This window comes from Cupressus sempervirens, chromosome 5, assembly GCF_028749045.1.
Source record: "Cupressus sempervirens isolate cs-2001-9-10 chromosome 5, ASM2874904v1, whole genome shotgun sequence".
Classification (NCBI taxonomy): domain Eukaryota; kingdom Viridiplantae; phylum Streptophyta; class Pinopsida; order Cupressales; family Cupressaceae; genus Cupressus; species Cupressus sempervirens.
Genome location: NC_143122.1, coordinates 489,902,730 through 489,922,433, shown reverse-complemented (window position 1 = coordinate 489,922,433; position 19,704 = coordinate 489,902,730). Strand labels below are relative to the sequence as shown.

Sequence of the window (19,704 nt, the reverse complement as noted above, 5' to 3'; positions counted from 1 at the left end):
TTCTCTAAGGTGGCTTGATGCAACCCATGTGGTACTTGTAATACAAATATCATGCCAAAGTTGAGTATCATCTTTGGTGGGAGCAGAAAGATTGAAAGAAACTCAAAGAAGAATTTATTTTCAATTTATTTGTAAAATTGTAATTCAATTGAGATTATATCTGCAAAATCACAATTAAATCTTGATTTGGCAGGAAAGTTTATAGACATCATAAAATTTTATAAATTCTAGATAAGATAATAATATTAATGTCCAACAAAAGACCACCAAAAGGTCTATAGGACTGGAGGATTACAAAAATGAGGCTGGCAACAACAGGAGCACCCAACGGTGTCTGAAAACTAAAGCATACAACAAAACAATAAAAACATAGAAACAGAGAGAAGGCTAAGAAAAAGACTAGGAGTCCTTTCTAAGCAGAAAAATCAGTCATAGAAGCATATGCCTGCCAATGGGAAGAAGCTCCGCTCTGTCTTTGGGAACTCGTAGAGTAGTGTCGCTGCTGCAAATAGCTGGTACGGGATCTGACAGATCTGGAATGACCGGAACAGCTGGTAGAGCATTTTTTTTAATTCCTGCTTTTTAGTTTTTCCAGATCTTAGTTTTTCTAGATCCTTTATCTTTTGATTTGCCCAATCAATCTAACGATAGATTTTTTCTACTGTTAAGAAAAGCAGAAAGGAGGAATTTAGAGTGACTGACAGATTCCCAAGTCACTTCCTACACAAATTTGGTAACTTGGTACACATGCAAATTTACAAAATTAGGATTTTCAATGGTAGGAGTCAAAGGACTATTACTGAGTGGAGCATACTGTTTGATCCCACCATCAGAAACTCTTTTCCACAATGGAACATGACCACTGCTACATCAGTTGAAATCTTCCCATAGAGATTCATGGGAATATGTGCATGCTCCTTTGGAACATGATAGATGCTAAAAATCAATTCATTTCAAGTGCTTCAATAGATATTCTAACACAGGCATGTTCAGTCAACTATTTTCTGTCAAGCATCAATGTTAAGTCTATATATCTACGGCACATCACATCTGCAGTCACAGCAAAAAGTCTCTCAGCACAGTATCTATTGATCTCTAACCCATTTGCCACTTTTCCCTCCTGTCTTCATTTGCAATTGAACATTAGTAATCTGAATATCCTTCGAAACTCCTTTACACATGTCGTATACTGTCAATCCTGCCAGGGAAACTGCAGTCATTGCTTCCATTTCAACACCTGTTTGGCCAACTGAGGTTACCTCCCCTTTAATCTCAACAGCATGTTCTTCACTATTCAGGATCAAATCTACATGAACTTTGCTTAGCATTATATTATGGCAAAGAGGAATCAGACTACTTGTCTGTTTTGCCCCACAAATTCCAGCAATCTTTGCGACATTGAGAACATCCCCTTTGGAAATCTGATTAGCAGCCACAAGCTGAAACACTTTCTCCCCAAGTAAAACTTTGCAACTGGCAATGGCCATCCTCTTGGTATCTGGCTTGCCCGAGACGTCAACCATATTGGCCTTGCCATGGCTATCAACATGAGAGAGAACAGTACTCTTTTCTTCCAACTCTATTTTAATGGATTCCTCTTCCACTGGTATATTTCCATGGATTTGAGACCCAGAGTTGAAAGCAGATGGAGGCTGACCAAACACACATTCCAGCTCCTGAAACAGAAATAGCATTTGTGAAAATAGTCAAGCAATCATAAAATTCTTGTAATGGAGATCAATATATATTTCATGTAAATCATTAGACATCCTATATTTCTAACAAGCAAATATTCTTCAGACATAAAATTACACAAATAGCAGCCATATAGAAGTTAGGAATTTTAATTACATTAGCAAAATTTACATCCAAGTTGCATTGTCTAGGTTGTGTTGTTAGCTGGGCAAACTCACTCTTTCACGATTGAAATTAACAAAAATATTTCAATTTTCAAACCTGAATTGATTATACAATTACACATTTCATCATGTACTCCATTGATGGCATTTTTCTCTGAAATGTGTTATGGTCTTGCTGGAACTGTCATCTGCCAGTTGGTATATGCAAACTAATAGGATCCAGAAAAAAATGATGTTTATGGCTGCAAATATGTGAAAACCAAACCTCATGTAGAATGTGAGAATCAAAAAATGTTGATGGGGTAAAATATGTAGGAAATCCGAAAAAGCTAAGGTTGCATGCATCTCCCTATTTAGGTTATTAGCAGGAATAAAAAGTGCATTTATTGACACGATAGTGACATTTGTGGGAGGATTGTTAAAGGTTGACGCCCTAAATTGTAGTTTCACCTAATGTTCCTGGCTATAAAATCTGAAAATGCTCACAACCAGTAAGACAGCGTAAGTTGTGAAAAATTAGGCAGGATAACTTGTAGATAGACAAAGCTTGAAAGAAAATAATACTGTATGTTTTATTCTTTGTATGCTACCTTGTGATGACACCAACGTAAACCAGGATTCTGTCATTCAGTGGCTAGCCTGATCTGCATCATTAAGGAAACGCTATGATTTCTCTTGCTGTGGTCTGTGGAATTATTTCATGTATGTTTTGTCCTTTTCTACAATGATTTGATGCAGTGTTGGATTTGCTGGAGTTATGTTTGAGATCTAGTAAGAGCAATCAAAAGGTGCCTGACATACCTACTAATATGTAGATATTAGTTTCTGTTCATCCCTGTCAGTTAAAAAATTCATTTCATTCCCTAAATTTTTGTTTTCATAGGCTATCTGGACTGGCAATGGTGATTGGAGCTTGGATTTGATGGAGTTAAAATTCTGCTGCAGAAACCTTGATCCATTTTCACATCTAATCCTGTCAGCTAACCCTGTACAATCACACAAAGAAAACCCAATTGTAGAGCTTAACAGACAATCCAAGTTAATCAGTCCTCTATTCTGGCATGATTCCCATGTTGTCATACCATTTGATTCTTATGCATCTGTGTTGAACTCTGCAGTTCTCTATTGCAACCTAGAGACCATACCTAACCTTCAGACAATGCCAGACCATACCAACTTTGGATCTGAGCACTCATGTCTTTGGGTAGACAGCTGATTGTTACTTTTTTCATACCAATATTCACCCAATCTACAGCATGATGGCAGCATCATCAGAAACTGAACAAATAGAAATTTCAGAGCTGTTGCAAGCAGACTTGGACTGCCAATGATGCACTAAATGTTGAATTCCTATCAAGGTTATCTCAAAGTTCACCCTTTTAATACAGATTGCATCTGTTAATAAACTGGGCATGATGTATAGATTGATGACTATAGCATATTAAAATAGTTGCCAGAGTAAATGAGCTTTTGCAAATTTAAAGATATCTTAATCTGATTTTCATGCAATTTATGAGAAATGCTCGGTGAACTTAGGAAAATGTGAATCCCCTTTAGGAAAGATGCTAAACTTGTACAGTTGAATTCAATCATCAAATTCACTTACAGACTGCAAAGTCTTAACAATTCAAGAGTAATAGAGAGAAAGAAAATAGTTCTAACAAGCTAAAAATTTAATTACATGGGTGACCTTTAAAGACACTGAGTAATTCCTGATTGAGAATTAATCCTCGTTTGATTAAGATGATAACTAGGACTAACTTCTATCTTAACTGTGAGTGGATACTATGAAATATCAACCATACAAGTTTGGAAATTTGCATTAGTGAACTATTCTAGCCTAAGCTAACTGGCTAAATTAAACTTAGCATAACAAGGTGCATAAATGTGAAACAATAACAACCACCCTTAAGTTTGACTTGAAGTTGCAGGAGAGTGAAGGCATTGATAACATTGGCCAACTTGGACAGCGAGAGTAGTCGGCTAGCCCAAAAGTTTCAACTCGGCAAATACTCAGCAAAAACCTGTTATCTTAGAAAAGTAATTAAAATAAAAATATCTTGAATGTAATTTTTTTTTTTAAAATTCAATTCTTAGAAAAGTATTTAAAATTAAAATTTTCTAAAATATATATTTTTAAAAAAAATCAATTATAAAATATATTAAATTAAAACTCGACATCTCAAAAGAGAAAAAGCAAGGTTTTATAACAAAAACATGTGAAAAACACATTTAACCAGCATTTTACCTGCACCAATATTTATACCCTTGTTTTTTTGTGTCTATAAAATTGTGAGGGTTAAACTTGTGAAAACTTGCCCAGCAAAAGAAAAAGAGAGTACTTGGGAACTCGGAGAGTACTTGCAGAGTTTGCAAACTATGAGATGACTTTACTAATTAAACTACTTACATAATTGAAGCATTCTAACCTATGCTACCTACCCTTAAGTTTGACTAAGGGTAGCAGAGGAAGGAATGGGGTATTAAATTTTTATCTCCTTAAGAACAAAATTCATCAATTCTAGAGACCTTGGATGCAGAAAAATAGCCCATATGGAAGGGCCATTACAGAAAACACTTCCAACATGTTTAATGGAAGGGCAATGAGTGTCAGTTGCAAGAAACTTGGGTTTGGAACCTATTAGAAACACACTTTCCTTTGTGGCAAATCATCATCTCTGAAATCAAGTGCTGATTGAGAAAAAATCAGTCTCTGTTGTGATGGATCACTAGCAATCCCAATAGATGGAGTCATAATGGATTGAGCAATGTGGATCCTACGAAGTGGCTTCTTGCAAGTGACCAAAGATACTTGAGTTTCAGTTGCAAGAAACTTGGGTTTGGAAACCCATTTGAATTTTAAAAAAATTCTTTGGGGCTGGCCAATAAACATCTCCAGAATAAGTGCCAAAAGGGAAAAAATTGTTGTCTGTTGCAATGGATCACTAACAATCCCAGTAGATGGAGTGTCACAATGGCTTCAGAAATATGGGTTCTACGAAGTGGTTTGTAGCAGGTGACTATAGTTCCTTGAATGTCAGTTGCAAGAAACTTGGATTTGGAAAGCCATTTAAAAGCTGCAATCTGCCCATGAGTGTCAATTGCAAGAAACTTGGGTTTGGAACCTCATTTGAATTGAACAAGTTTCCTTTGGGGCCAATCAACATCTCTGGAATGAGTGATGATAGGTAAAAAAAACATTCTGTTGTAATGGATCACAAACAATTCCAGCAGATGGAGTTTCACTGCGGTTTGAACAATGTGGGTCCTATAAAGTAGCTTCCTTCAAGTGACTGGAGATACCGGAGCTAGTGGCTGAGCCGATGGAGGAAGCTCAGAGTATTCTACCTCAATTTTATCATCCAATGTGTCTTCGCTGTAATGTCCCATTTTTGAAACATTAGGAACTCTAAAGTTAAATTCATTAAATATTAAACTTGGCTTATGAGAGCTTAAAGCAAAATCATAAAATGGGTCAATTAAAAATTATGAAGGGAATTAAAAGGTGACAAGAAGGAAAAAGACAAAAGAAGAGGAAAGCAAGCTCAAGAGTCACATGTTGGGTCTTTAAAAGAGGGACAAGGATCTGATTTGGACATGCTTGGATTATTGATTTGTTTTGGAGAATTTGAGTTTCTCGTGGAGAAAACTTGGGAGAGTTTATATCTTCCATTTCAAACCTGAGGACGCAAACCTTCAGGCCATCATTGGTGGATTGTACGTAGCCCTGGTTCATCACAGTAGTCAATTCAAGACAGAGTTCACGCTGGTTTTACAAGTTTTTTTTATATGTTTCCAATTTGACTGTTATTGTTGTTTGTAAGATTAGACTCTATGCATGTTATCGTATTGCTGATTTATAATACAATAGCAAATCTGATGTGTTAAAACTGAATATTTTAATGAGTATTATCAGTTCATTTGCTGGTTTACATTGCTGGTTGGGTTTCCATGGGTTATCTATTATATGTTGAAATCTGTTTATGACAAAAATTGGTATAATATCCATTAAGAATATTACAGTGGTATATGAGAGCAATGTATCATGCCAGCCTGCAGGGTTATCAATTTGCAGAAATTAAATATTTCAGTTGTGAGACAATTTCTCTGTATTAGTGAACCGTGGAAATATGTAATTTTTGAAAAATACTTAGAATATCAAAACCTTGAAATTAAATATTGTTGGTAAAGATTTGTGAGTAAGAAGGTTTCTGATGGTGAATAAAAGATTATTTTAGAACTGTGGAGCATTGGGGCATTGGTGGACGATTTCACAAATATATTTGCCATCACACAAGAATAAATGTTATGACGGAGAGATTGCATTAAGCCAATTCAATATATATCTGTCGAAATATTCAAAGGGTGGAGACACAAAATACAACAAAAGCCAGAGTTTTAGAGGAGACAATACTGGGAGTCGAACTGCTCTGGAATGAATTTCTGAAAACCCTTATAAGCTGCAGAAAAGACTTTTAATATCCTAAACAGGCCGAAATTATCATCCTTTGATTATATCAGGACTTCATTGTTCAAGCCACTGGTAATTATTAATGTGTAGGAATATTTGCTTCAGAGAGTTATTTCCAGAGATGCTATTGAAAATGTGTTGATTTGTATGTACCAAAAAGTTATCGATGAAAAGTGCCCGGAAGTAATATTAAGGTGGAAGTTGATAATTCTGTGTCCTGGAAAACATTGGTTGATGCCACTGGTAGTGGACATACAGGAAATTGTCACGATAATTAGAGAGTTTGTTGAGGCGTAGGAGTCAACTAGACTTCCAAACATGGGATTCAAGAGAATGCGTAGGAGTCACCTGGACTTCCAAACATGGGATTCAAGAGAATGCAAACGATATCGAGAAAAACTTTTGGAAACCAACACCACTCACGCTTCTTCAAAGCTTTCCCACAAAGAAGAAATTTCATAGGCAATGGTATGAAGTGATGAAGAAACAATTCACTTCACACACTTGGACTCTGTATTGCACGCTCAGAAATTCATACACGACTGATTGGGTTACACATGCTTCATACTATGTAAAAACTTCACTCTACGTGCACAACTATAATCTACACTCACTCCACCAATGTTGCATAGTTATGACATTGCTCAACACAGAACAAGATTGAATTTGCTCTGATACCATGTTAAATATGCAAGTTTAGTATTTACAAATACTGAGTATATCAAGTCTGCTACGATTCTAATATTGCTCGATCTGTTCTTGATAACATTTATCAATTTCAATGCTTCTAGGCAGATTGATTCATGGTTATATATATTGTTTCAATGGACATGTCCTTGAATGGACATGTCTGCACATAGTGGAGACACATCCATACAGGACATGTCTTCCAAAACACAACTGTTCATTACACGGAAGAAACCAGATCATAATCATGATTAGTTAAGACTGCATTCTTAACTTAAAAATATATATAAATGAGACCACTGAACATGGAATATTAATCAGACTTAACCTGATTCAATATCATCTGCAATCAATGAAGAAAGTACATGAAATATTCCTAGTTAATCTGTACGAATAGATTTGCCAATATACTTGGATTCACAACTATGATCTGGTATATGGATGATGGATAGTTTCATATATATATATATATAAGCATGTTCATGTATCTGACCATAGCTATCATACTTTAACAAACCCAAATGCCTATCCTGGTTCATGATCTTTTCTTGATACCATGTTAAAGCAATGCCTAGAAAATAAAGATAAACAACAGTAAAGAAAAGAAAAGAAAATAGGCACAAAAGATGTAATGTCCCCTTTTTGGGACATTAGAAATATTGAAGTCTTATTTTATGTAATGTTAATAATTGACTATGAGATGTAGACTAAAATTATTAAAAGGTCAATTTAATGTTATAAAGAGGGCAAAGGGTCAAGGAGGAATAAGATGAAATGCCAAAAGGAAGTTGAAGAGTCACAAGGGAATAGGACAAAAGCCAAAGGAGAGTCGAAGAATCTTAGTTTGTGTATTAAAAAGGGAAAGAGGCTCATTGTTGGGCATGCTTGATTTATGATTCAGTTCAGTTTTCTCTCTTGTGAGAGTTTTCAGTTAGTTTGAGGACGTAGCCCCTCGTGCTAGTAGACAGTGGACACAAACTCATTATCTCGGGAGACATCAGTTCAGGTGTTTCACATGCACTTACAAGTTCTTAATTCTAATATTCCAATCTGACTGTTAATTTGTATTTAAGGATTGGATTTGTAGTGTTGGTTATTGTATTGCTGTTGTATAATGCAATAACATATTTTAAGGAGTTATAAGAGTTTGTTGGTTTTATCTTATTGGTTTGTAACACATAGTTATATGCTCGACATCTTGAATGTTATTGTGAAATAATGGGTTATATTCTTGTGGAGAATCTCCTAGTTTTATTATAGTATTGTATTCCATTTGCCTATATCCGAGTTTGAATGTTATATTCAAGAAGAAGCTAGTCAAATATCTGTGGGGATTTCTACTGGTTTTCGATTGTGTTCATAATACATCTGCATGTGTTTAGTTTGAATGAATTTAAAATGGGGAAAATGAGTAAATATCCGGTTAGGGATATTTCAGTGGTATCAGAGCTGGTTTTCCTGCCAGCCTGTGAAGTTATAACAGAGACAAATTTATGGAAGGCCAAATTTGCATATCTAAGTTCGATTCAAGAGGAACAATTAGTTTTTTCTAAATGAACAAAACTAAGGAGCATTTGCAGCCCTAAGCTTTATATTTGCATCAGTCGTAAGCATTGAGGAAGCAATTCAAATCCTACTCTATGGGTCTAGAAATATTTTTGGTGATCATGTTAAGACAAAAGATTTATTTGTTTATATAAGTTCTGTTTACTTTTCTCAAATTTTGGAAAATATATGGCAAATACCTTAGAATGGATTAACCTTCATCTCGTGGTGAGCATCCCTATGGAGGCCGAATTTATTGAATGCTAATGGTTATGATACAGGCAATGTTTATATAAAATAATATATGCTCAAACATTGGTCAGGCGAACAGAAGGATTGTCTGGAATTGAAGGTAGAGAGGGCCTGCTTCCCTCTTTTAAGTTTTATCGAGAGGAGGCCTGCAAGTTATGGGAGGTCGACGCCCTTGAATATCAAAGGGAAGGCCAAACAACATTATTGAAATTACGATATTTCCCAAACCGGAGAATATATTTATTTGGTGCGTAGAAGCCTGCACTTCAGAACCTTCGAAGTCCTCTCCAACAAATACAGGAGATTTCTTGGGTTCATTACTCATTGTGGATTCAATATACTTTGCAAAGAGCTTATCAATTTTCTTTAAGTTGAGAAGCATGAGTGGTTTAGGAATCATCAGAAGGAACCAGGGATGGCCTACCCTGTTCATTCAATGTATCTTCTCCAATGATTTGCACATCTTGATCAATTATTGATGATAAAATCTCTGCTGCGTTAGAATTTTGAATAGTCTCAAGAACTCCTGGAACAATTTATTCTTTAGCATCATCTTGTGCCTCTTCAGATTGAATCTCGGACCAAGAGCCTTCATTTGTCCAACCTGTAGTGGTCGCTACCTCTATGTCAAGATAGAGAGAAAAGAGTTCTTCTGAATGCCCTCATAATCTTCACATTCATATCCTTCCACACTATATTCCTCATCTACCAAATCGAAAGGAAAGAGCAGCTCTAGATTGTCGTGGAGAACATCATCGTCAATATCTTCTAGACCATTTTGATCTATGCTAGCATCAACTGACGCAAAATAAATCACAAAATTTTCACCTTCATGTGCTTGCACATTACTATCCATATCTAGCAAATTAGAAGTGTTGCCGCCATTTGAGTATTTTGGGCGAAGGTTGTGCTGAGAAAACTGCTGAAGTCGTATTTTGCAATAAAATACTTTGAAGCTCATAAGGAGGGACATGGCAGGAATTCCAAATGTCACTTTGTAACGCTTCTTCTATTTCAAAATTCGTAGAGGACAGGTGTTGCAATTGGTATACGTGGCGATATCAACACTTCTAACTCTTCAACGTGGATTTGGCCACTCTTCAAATATGCCACTCATGCGATACCATATATTGTCGATGTGTTACATATCATCATAGAGGTCGCCAAATTTTGATAGTTTTGGTTATCCACGTGCTTGTAACCTCAAAGTGTAATGTCTAGGAAACTGTTATATCGAGTTCAGTAAGAGACGAGTTTGGTCCAGTTGTTCGCCGGATTGTAGAAGGGGACAAATATTCTACCAAGTTGCAAATTAACGTTCCCGTGAATGAAGTTTTGCAGAATATTGGAAGTGGAATATATATCGTAAACTATGTTGCTGAGACTTATCGGTTATTAAAGCCACCAATTGCAAGATTTAGTTCGGATGGCCCCATAAAACCTTTTTTCACAACTTCTGCTACTGAAAAGGGCATTTATAACAAGTTAGAGAATAAAAAAATCTAGGGGAGAAGGATATTGACTATGATTATGCTGCTTCTAAGAAGGTTATACCTAAAACCTTAGAGAATGAAGATCAAAGAGAAAGTAATTCTGAGGCTACTGAAACTGAGGTTAGCTATGTGTCAGAAACAGAACTTTGGAGAATGCTTATTACTACTATTGTCAATTTTGTGCAGTTTGAAGCATTATCAGCATTACAGAAATTGAAGGTAATAGAATCAGATATTCAGCTTGGAGAATTATGTACTAGACAGGAATATGCTTGTTGGCTTGTTTTTGCAAATTCTGTATTTGCAAGAAGTCTAAGCGGCTGGGTGTTTCCTTCAGCATACATTAAAGGTGTTACTGTACTTGCATTTGATGACATATCACCAGAAGATCCTGATTTTCCTTACATTCAAGGTCTAGCAGAAGCAGGGATCATATATAGCAAGTTATCTTTCAACAACTTACCTTTTAGCAAATCATATTCCTGAAGGGGACAACGATTTGTGTGGAATGACTGTATTATTGACGTGGTTCTCAGTAAATCTCTGAGGGTAGTGTCAGCAGAGTTAGTTGGAATCTCTCATTGATACCGCTACCTCCCAACTTGCAATCACATCAATAACATCATTTAGCTGAAATTTGAACAGGTTTGTCATTATTGAAGTCTGTGATGTCTTACAGTAGAATCAGATTATATCCACCCAACAAATTAAAAAAATTCAGCATTCAAAGGCCCATGAAGTAATTTTGGGTGGTCAATTAGTGTTTAAAATTCATAAATGTCATTGTGACTCTAACTTGTAGAATTCATATTACAAAGAATAGAGCAGATTATACTGTGGATTTGAGTCTATTGGCAATTGCTTATTGACAAGTTCCTAATTATTCAAAAAATTGTTGCAAAAAAAAATAATAATAATAAATAACCAATGCCAATCTACAAACTTAGAGGTTCAAGAAAATCAAGGCAATTCTGGGATAGAATACAACTGCTTGTCAGACTCACAGTAACGGGATAACAACATTCAGCGATGAGAAAAATTTTGAACAAAATCTTCAAAGGAAATATAAAACTACAAGAGCACTTAGCCCAGAATTCAGAATCCATTATAAGAGCAGAAATATTTGGCATTTATGGAGAATATAAAGAACCTCCTACCCAAGTTTAGAATGATTTATCATTCAGTGATTACATGGATTTTCATCTAGAGCAGCAAAATAAGACGGGTAGGGCAAAAATAAAGTATTTGGAGGTGGTTCATGATCTTCTTGCAAGGGTCCAGGGCAAGAATGTGTACGAGGAATTTCCAAAAAATCATGATCAGCAAATAGAGGTTCTTGAGAAAGAGCAGTCAACTACCATTGATTTACAGCCTTCCAGCGACCATGTAGAAGATGTTACCTAGGGTACAAGTTTTTACGTTGGTGAGTTGGAGGTTAGTGTTGACAAACAGGCAGTGAGGACGGTTGCACACGAGGTAACAACAGATTGGAATTTTTGTGTGATGAACCATATATTACCTAAGCACATGACAGAAATTCAGAGGAACAATCCAAGATGACACTACAAGACAATGAGTTGTATCATCATGATAATGAAATGCATGCATTTAGAAACCAGCTGAAAGTTAATGAAAAAATGATTGTGGCATCTTTGATACGTTATGACAGCAGTCACAAGGTGCTTGAAGATCTCTACAGGAAGGTTCAAAAGGGAGTGGAAGAAGAATGGCTTGTTTCTGATTTGCAAGTGATCAAAACAGCTCTTGAAACTATGAAATCAGATTATTTATATTTGCTTTCTGACATGGATAACATTCTTAAACTCGCTGGAGTACATGTTGATCAGCTGAAAAAGGAAAAGAACGGGATTATGGAGCTCAATAGGGAGCTCAAGTCTATCCAGGAAGCATTGGATGAAACTCGATTTTCTCTTCAAGAAGCAGAAAATTAGATCAGGATCACGAAACACTCTCGGGAACATGAGGGTAAGGTGAGGCAAGAGTTTTTCAAAGAAGTCATTGTTGAGCTTGATAGCATTCAGAAAACTTATGACTTGCACAGCTGTCCTAAAAGACCAAGTACCGAAGCTTCATATCTCATTCAGCTTATCGACAACCCCATGTTTGAAGTTGATGCTGATTGGATTTATGATAATCTCCTGTTTGAGGTAAACGAGGACTCTCCTTTTGTTTATCATAAAGAAGATGATTCTAATTTCAGGATATGGAATCTTGGTACGATTCCTAGCAATGAATATGGGTCATAGGATGGAAGTGGTGAATTGACTATGGTTGTTCATCATTGGATCAGTCCTAATAGGATTCCCAATTTCACACCATACAAGAGTTGGTTGGATTGCATACATCAGCCTTTGGGTAGTTTTTGGTGTGGTATTGAGGAGAGTTATGTGTTGATCATAGGGAATGCTCTTTCAGCTTCATTCTTATTCATAGTACCTATGTACTCGGAGATTCTCTAGATTGAAGATGACAGTTTGGTATTTGTTGTGCCTAGGGTGTTACACTCAATTTTTGAGTGGCTTGTTTATTACATCATCTATTTAGAGCGGGTTGTCATCATCTACTAGATTATGCATAGTTCACTGATACATTTCTATCTTATCATATCGGCTGGTTATGACAAGTAGTTTTGGGATCCAAGTGTTGATCATATGTATTTATGGCTTGTTGAGGACCTTGTTGTAATTCTATTCAATTTGAGGTTAGATTCAGTGATGATCAGAACTGTTCAGTTTACAGATGTAGAGTTCTTTGAGAGAGTTATATGGAATCTAGGGGGATGGTTGAGAGATAGATTGCAAAGTGATATCTTGCTTCGCAGTGTGACCGGAAGTGTTTTCAGTTTAGACTACAGGGATACCTGTAGACTCATATGGGATCCTGGTACTGATTGCAATGTCCTCTTTTTGGGACATTAGAAATATTGAAGTCTTATTTTATATAATGTTAAAATTGACTATAAGACATAGACTCAAATTATTATAAGGTCAATTGAATGTTATAAAGAGGGCAAAGGGTCAAGAAGGAATAAGACGAAATGCCAAAGGGAAGTTGAAGAGTTACAAGGGAATAGGACGAAAGCCAGAGGGGAGTCGAAGAGTCTTAGTTTGTGTATTAAAAAGAGAAAGAGGCTCATTGTTGGGCATGCTTGATTTATGATTCAGTTCAGTTTTCTCTCTTGTGAGAGTTTTCAGAAAGCTTCAGCTTTCAACTAGTTTGAGGACGTAGCCCCTCTTGCTGGCAGACAGTGGATGCAAACCCATTGTCCCAGGAGACATCAGTTCATCAGTTCAGGTGTTTCACATGCGCTTACAAGTTCTTATTCTAGTATTCCAATCTGTCTGTTAATCTATATTTAAGGATTGGATTCGTAGTGCTGGTTATTGTATAATGCAATAACGTATTTTAAGGAGCTATAAGAGTTTCTTGGTTTTATCTTATTGGTTTGTAACATATGTTTATATGCTCAACATCTTGAATGTTATTGTGAAATAACGGGTTATATTCTTGTGGAGAATCTATTGGTTTTATTATAGCATTGTATTCCATTTGCCTATATCCGAGTTTGAATGTTATATTCAAGAAGAAGCTAGTCAAATATCTGTGGGGGTTTCTACTGGTTTTCGATTGTGTTCATAATACATCTTCATGTGTTTAGTTTGAATGAATTTAAAAAGGGGAAAATGAGTAAATACCCGATTAGGGATATTTCAAAAGACGCAAGAAATAATCCTTGGAAAAACCCTTCAGCTTGAAGGCAAAAACCCAGTCACACCAAAAAAATCTTTCTTTTATTGATTATGAAATGTTCCAAGTATAATGCTTTTCACTTGGTGCCCCACACATTACACTAAGCAATCACATTTATAAATTTGAAATGAGAGACTCTTCATATTACACCTGAAGGTCTCTTCAATTCCCAAATACAAGACTCTTCATGTTTCCAAATGCATGACTCCTCACATGACACGTCATTTTCATATGACATTATCTCAAAAATTGGCATAAATATCTTCTCCAGCTATTGGCACAATATAGAGGTATTTTCTCACTAGCAAAATTAAAGATAAAGATCTCTATCGCAGCTACAATCTTCAACATTGAGAAGATGGAATCCACTCTTTCAAGTGTCAATACTAAAAGGGGAAATATTTTATGTATTTTCTCATTATTTATTTCCATTTTATGGCAATTTAAATTTTAAATTAGGGCAACTTTTTTAGAATTTATATTTTTGGCCTAATTTTAATTTTAATTTCTCAATTTTAACACGTAGCCAAATATTACAATTGTCTCAAATTTTGACTATTTTTCCCAAATTTTATCAATTTTTCAATTTTTTCACACTTGGCCAAATTTTGCCAATTTTTTGCAACTCAACTTTTTGGAAAACTTGCGCAATTAAGAATTGTTGTATAAAACACTCTACTACTCTAGACCTACCAACAAAAAGAGGGAGTCTCCATTTGCAATGGGTGGTGTGAAAACCTCACAACAATTACAAGTTGACTTTGACCACTTTCTCGACTAAGTGGATGCCTATCTTTTGATTGGTCCATGTGTAAGCATCATTTATGACATAAATCCTCTCTTGCCCTAACGCTAATTAGGGCTTAGTTGGAAAAATCTAGGCCCTCAATATTGTTCCAATCTTAGGCCTACATTGTAAATTAAAGACCTATATAAAAGCCTTGTCTTCTCAATTGTAATTCATAAGATAGAAGGATAGATAGATAGTTAGCTCATTAGTAATAAAGAGCTCTTGCTCCTTAGAGTAGTAGGATACTCCTTAGAGTAGTAGGATAGAAGAGGAGCAAGGCATTGTTGTAAAACTTCGGGAAATAAAAATTTTGATTTCATTGAAGATGTGGTAGACTCATGTTATTTCAATTTTCTTCATGGTGTTCTTCCCATTTCTCAATTTTTAGAAAACATGCTTTGATTTTAATGGCATGTGTAATGATGTTTGATGAATTCCTGTACTCATATGTTTTGCATCTTGTTGATTATGAGTTGTAGTATAAAATTAGCCTACGTCACTGTCATATGGATGCTCATTTAATGTGCATTGTTCATTATGGTGGTTTAAAATATGATATGAAAAATCCTTGCAGAAACCTTGGAAGATTGCACTAGTTCTTGCAGAATTGTAGTTGATCTTGGCAAAGCAGAGCTTGGTTATTTTGAAATTTTTCCATCAAAGTAGTATCCATTGACATCATTGCCCTTAGGAATAGGAATAAATTTAGATCCTCCTAACCCTTTCCCCCTTTAATTTTAGTACATTTCAGTTGTGTTGTTCAAGGAAGAAGCATCACCAAGATAGCAATACCCAATGGAGTTTCAGCCAGCATTGCGGAAGAGGTGAAGAATGATTCAAATGTAAGTCCCTTTGGGTAACCAACGTTTCACAACCATTGAGCTTTTCCACAAATAAAAGGACCCTTGGAATCACTTGTATGATCTTTCACAATTTAGCATATACGAATTTTGCTCAAGAGAGGATAAGATACCATGGTATTTTATTCTGCATTGGTATGGTCACAAAACAACCATCAACAGAACTGGCACTAGGAGGACATGAACGTGAACACTAGATCGTATCAATTCATATAGAAAAAGAAGAATTATCAAGAGTAGAATTTGTTTCATCCCACATTTTGTATAAAATTTAAAACATTCTATATAGTTGTTGAGAATTCATGTAAATTGAAAAAGGCTGGTCTATTTGGTTATTCGTTATAATTTATTGTTAATTGAAAGTGGTTGGTTAAATTGGTTATTCATTATGAGTTCATGTGAATTGGAAATATTGGTCATTCCTTATGAATTCCTATGAATTGTAAATGGTTGGTTAATATGGTTAGTGATATGACTAGCACTTGCACCCGAAGGAGCAAGGGGTACGCCAATAGTGACAAAAAGTGCATGCCTATATAAGATGGTTTCCTACATATATTTTTTGGATAACCTGTAACCCCGTGTATCATTTTCTTCTTGATTTCCACTGGTCCATTTTGTAACCAATACTTCATGTTATGAATTATGTTCAAAACAACTTTTATCCATTCTAATTTGAAAATTTTCCTTCAAGATTCCTTCATTACACAACTTCTCATAAGCTTCTCTTATTTCATAATCTCTTACTTCTCCAATTTTTGCACATATAACAGCTTCTGATTCAATTGTCATTCTTATCTATACCATTAGTTTGTCTAGGTTAAAAAAAAAATTCTATTACTTATTTGTAGAAAATTATGAACATCCTGTACAAGAACAACAAAGTCGATGCAAGCTATTACTAATTTATTTACATGTGTTATTTGTTTCTTTGAAGGATAGATGGAATGTCACTTGAAAATAATTGTTGAAACATTGGCCATTTAGTATCCATGACACTAAATATGAAGACTAGAGTACGAGATCCTAACTGGCTAACCATATTTGAAAGCTCACCACAACATTTATTCCAATACGTTCGGGTTCCCCACAAGTAAGATCTAAAATGCATCAATTCTTAAGATAATTGAGCTTTGGAAAAAATTTGTATGTAAATGAAAAGGTTTTCAATGGTGGTTGGGATGGAGTCATCTAGATTTTAATTAACAAACATGGAAGAGAGCCCTTGATTGTAATGTCTCATTACTAGATGCAATACAAAATAGAAAAACCTTGGGTGGTTTTCAAACCTTCTATCATGGAATCTCATTAAGTGTATGACATATTCATGCATTTTAACTTGACGATAGTGAGTTTGTATTGGCAATGCAATACCATCCAAGAAGAGTGTGGAAAAATCCATGTCGATAAGTCCCTCAATATTATATTCATTTATTCAAGCTCTAACAAATGAATAAGGGGATCATTTTCATCTATAATTTACAAGGTTTCTTTGACAATATCCATCTCATGTTATTATCAATATTAACTGATAACAATTTTCGAGGGTGAAGCATGTTTGAAATGCCTATACTTGTATCATTAAGTAGTTGTAGATATTAAACATATATTTAAACATCATTATAGAATGGGTCATATTTAATTTTATATTGTAGTTTGGTCTACAACTTCTACTTTATAGCAATCATAATAATTTTCATGTATATGGAGTCTTAAAACTATTAGGACATCCAAATTTGTAATTCTACACGAGAGATATATTACGAAGTAATTGGTAAAAAAATACTTGCTTGTTATTAACAGAGACTGAGAGATCAATTTATACAAAAGAATGAACAAAGAGAATAGAAACATTCTATTCTAGAGAAAGCAAAAAACAAAAGCAAACTAAAGCTTAAGATATTTACAATAGATAACCATTAACTAATAATAGATGACTTATCTATTATTGTAATACCCTCCCTTAATGGTTAATCTATCTAGAACACATGGCATGTTCCCTCTCTAGAATTCCTTTAGCCTCAGAATATGTTTGAGGTTCAAACACACTGTGAATGTTGGCCATAAGAGCAAAGTTAACAGAATCTGTAGTTTTGCTCTTTTTCCGATCAATTCTCCCATCAATGAGCTCATCATCACAAAGATCAGCAAGTGTCTTAGCCCGCCACTTAGGCCGGATAGGAGAATGACCAACAATATGACTAGGAGATGCTTGATCAGTAGGATCCTCATCAAAAGAAGTTGGATCAAACTCAGGTGAAGCATCTACAAAGCGAGGTGATCTTGCAGGAGAAGCCGGAGGTGTCTGTACAGGTATCACTAGAATAACTGGAGCTGCATGAGCTACTAGAGCCCTCCCATCAGGCAAAACTAATGGAAGCCGAACTCCCAAATCATGAGCCTGCACAGGCTGGTTTGTTGGATTAGGAACAGGAGAAACAAGCATGAATGGTCCTTGCTACTCATCAAAGACTACATCACGTCTGTATATGAGACGAGATGTCTCAACATCAATCAAGCGGTAGGCTTTGTGAAGATTGCTATATCCAGCAAGCATCAGTTTCTGACTCTTGGCATCCAACTTGGTGCGTGAAGCATCATGGATCCAAACAAAAGCAAGAGAGCCAAAAACCTTCAGGTGACTGATTTTGGGCTTGCAACCTGATCAAGCCTCTTCCAGAGTTTTACCTTTGACCACCACTGTGGGTGACCAATTCAACAGATAAACCGCAGCGTTAAATGCTTCTGCCCAAAACTGCTTCGGAACATGTCTGTGTTCGAGCATGGAACGAGCCATCTCCGTGATTCTCCTATTTTGACGTTCAACTACACTGTTATGTTGTGGCGTGTGGGGTGTGGTGAACTAGCGTTGGATGCCATGTGTATCCAAGAAGCTGGAGAAAACATTAGAACAAAATTCCCCCCCATTGTCTGATCTAAGAGTAATAATAGATTTCCCAGACTCTTTTTTAACTAAGGGTTTAAACTTTTGAAATATAGTAAATGCATCTGATTTCTTTTTAAGGAAATACACCCACATTTTTCTACTGAAATCATCTACAAACAACAGAAAATACCTGGACCCAAGAACACAAGGAGTGGCCATAGGACCGCAGATATCGGCATGAACAAGCTAAAGAACTTGAGAAGCTCACCAAGAATCACCACTAGGGAAAGGTGTGCAATGTTGCTTCCCAGCTTGACATGTGTCACAAACTCCAAGGTGTTGAGTTTGAATCTCTGGCAAACCAAGAACAAGCTCATCTCGAGCAAGCTGTGAGAGATAATGCACATTTAAGTGCCCATATCGTTGATGCCAATGTGTGCTGACAGAAGATCGCTAAGCAGCCATAGCTAAGTCCTGAGAATCACTAGAATCAGTAAGTCTGAAAAGACCATGATCCTCAAGACCTACTACAACAGTAGACTTAGTCGCTTGATCAGTGATGGTGCACTGATGTGAACTGAAGGTGACTGCCAAGTGTGGAGAATGCCGCAGCAACTAACTGATTGAGAGTAGATTTAGTTCCATCCCTGGAACGTAGTACACATCAAGAAATATGAGATTCCACCCAACAGACTGAATCTGAATGTTGCCTTTACCGACAACCATGTACTCTTTTCCGCCACCAAAAATAACAGAATCTGAATAAGGCTAGTAGTCAGTAAACCAGTCTCTGCGGTGAGTGAAATGACGAGAGGCACCTGAATCAATGTACCAGACTCCACATGATCTGCAAGTCTTTTAGCCATAAAGGCGTAAAAGGCAGATTCTGCCTGCTCAGTGTGCTCTACACTGTTCACTTTGGGTTGCGAACCTGATTGCTTAGACTGGGCAGCTAAGTGTTTTTGACATTCAACTTTCATGTGACCATACTTGTGGCAGTAGTTGCATTGAATGTTCTTCTTTCTGGTACCATCGAATGCTGCAGCAGAAGACTTCTACTAAGATGGTTGCTAAAACTTGCCCTTATCC

General features: G+C 36.0%; 1 protein-coding gene across 2 annotated transcripts in view; it reads right to left on the bottom strand.

The window, feature by feature from the left end:
* Positions 1 to 216: 216 nt before the first annotated feature.
* Positions 217 to 19,704, bottom strand: part of CNX3 (cofactor of nitrate reductase and xanthine dehydrogenase 3) — a 50,713-nt gene continuing 31,225 nt past the window's right edge. For both annotated transcript variants that reach the window (XM_089831465.1, XM_089831464.1), the window contains one exon: positions 217 to 1,676. In XM_089831465.1, coding sequence (XP_089687591.1) covers positions 1,086 to 1,676 — 591 coding nt within the window. In that variant the 3' untranslated portion in view covers positions 217 to 1,085. The remainder of the gene's footprint in view (positions 1,677 to 19,704) is intronic.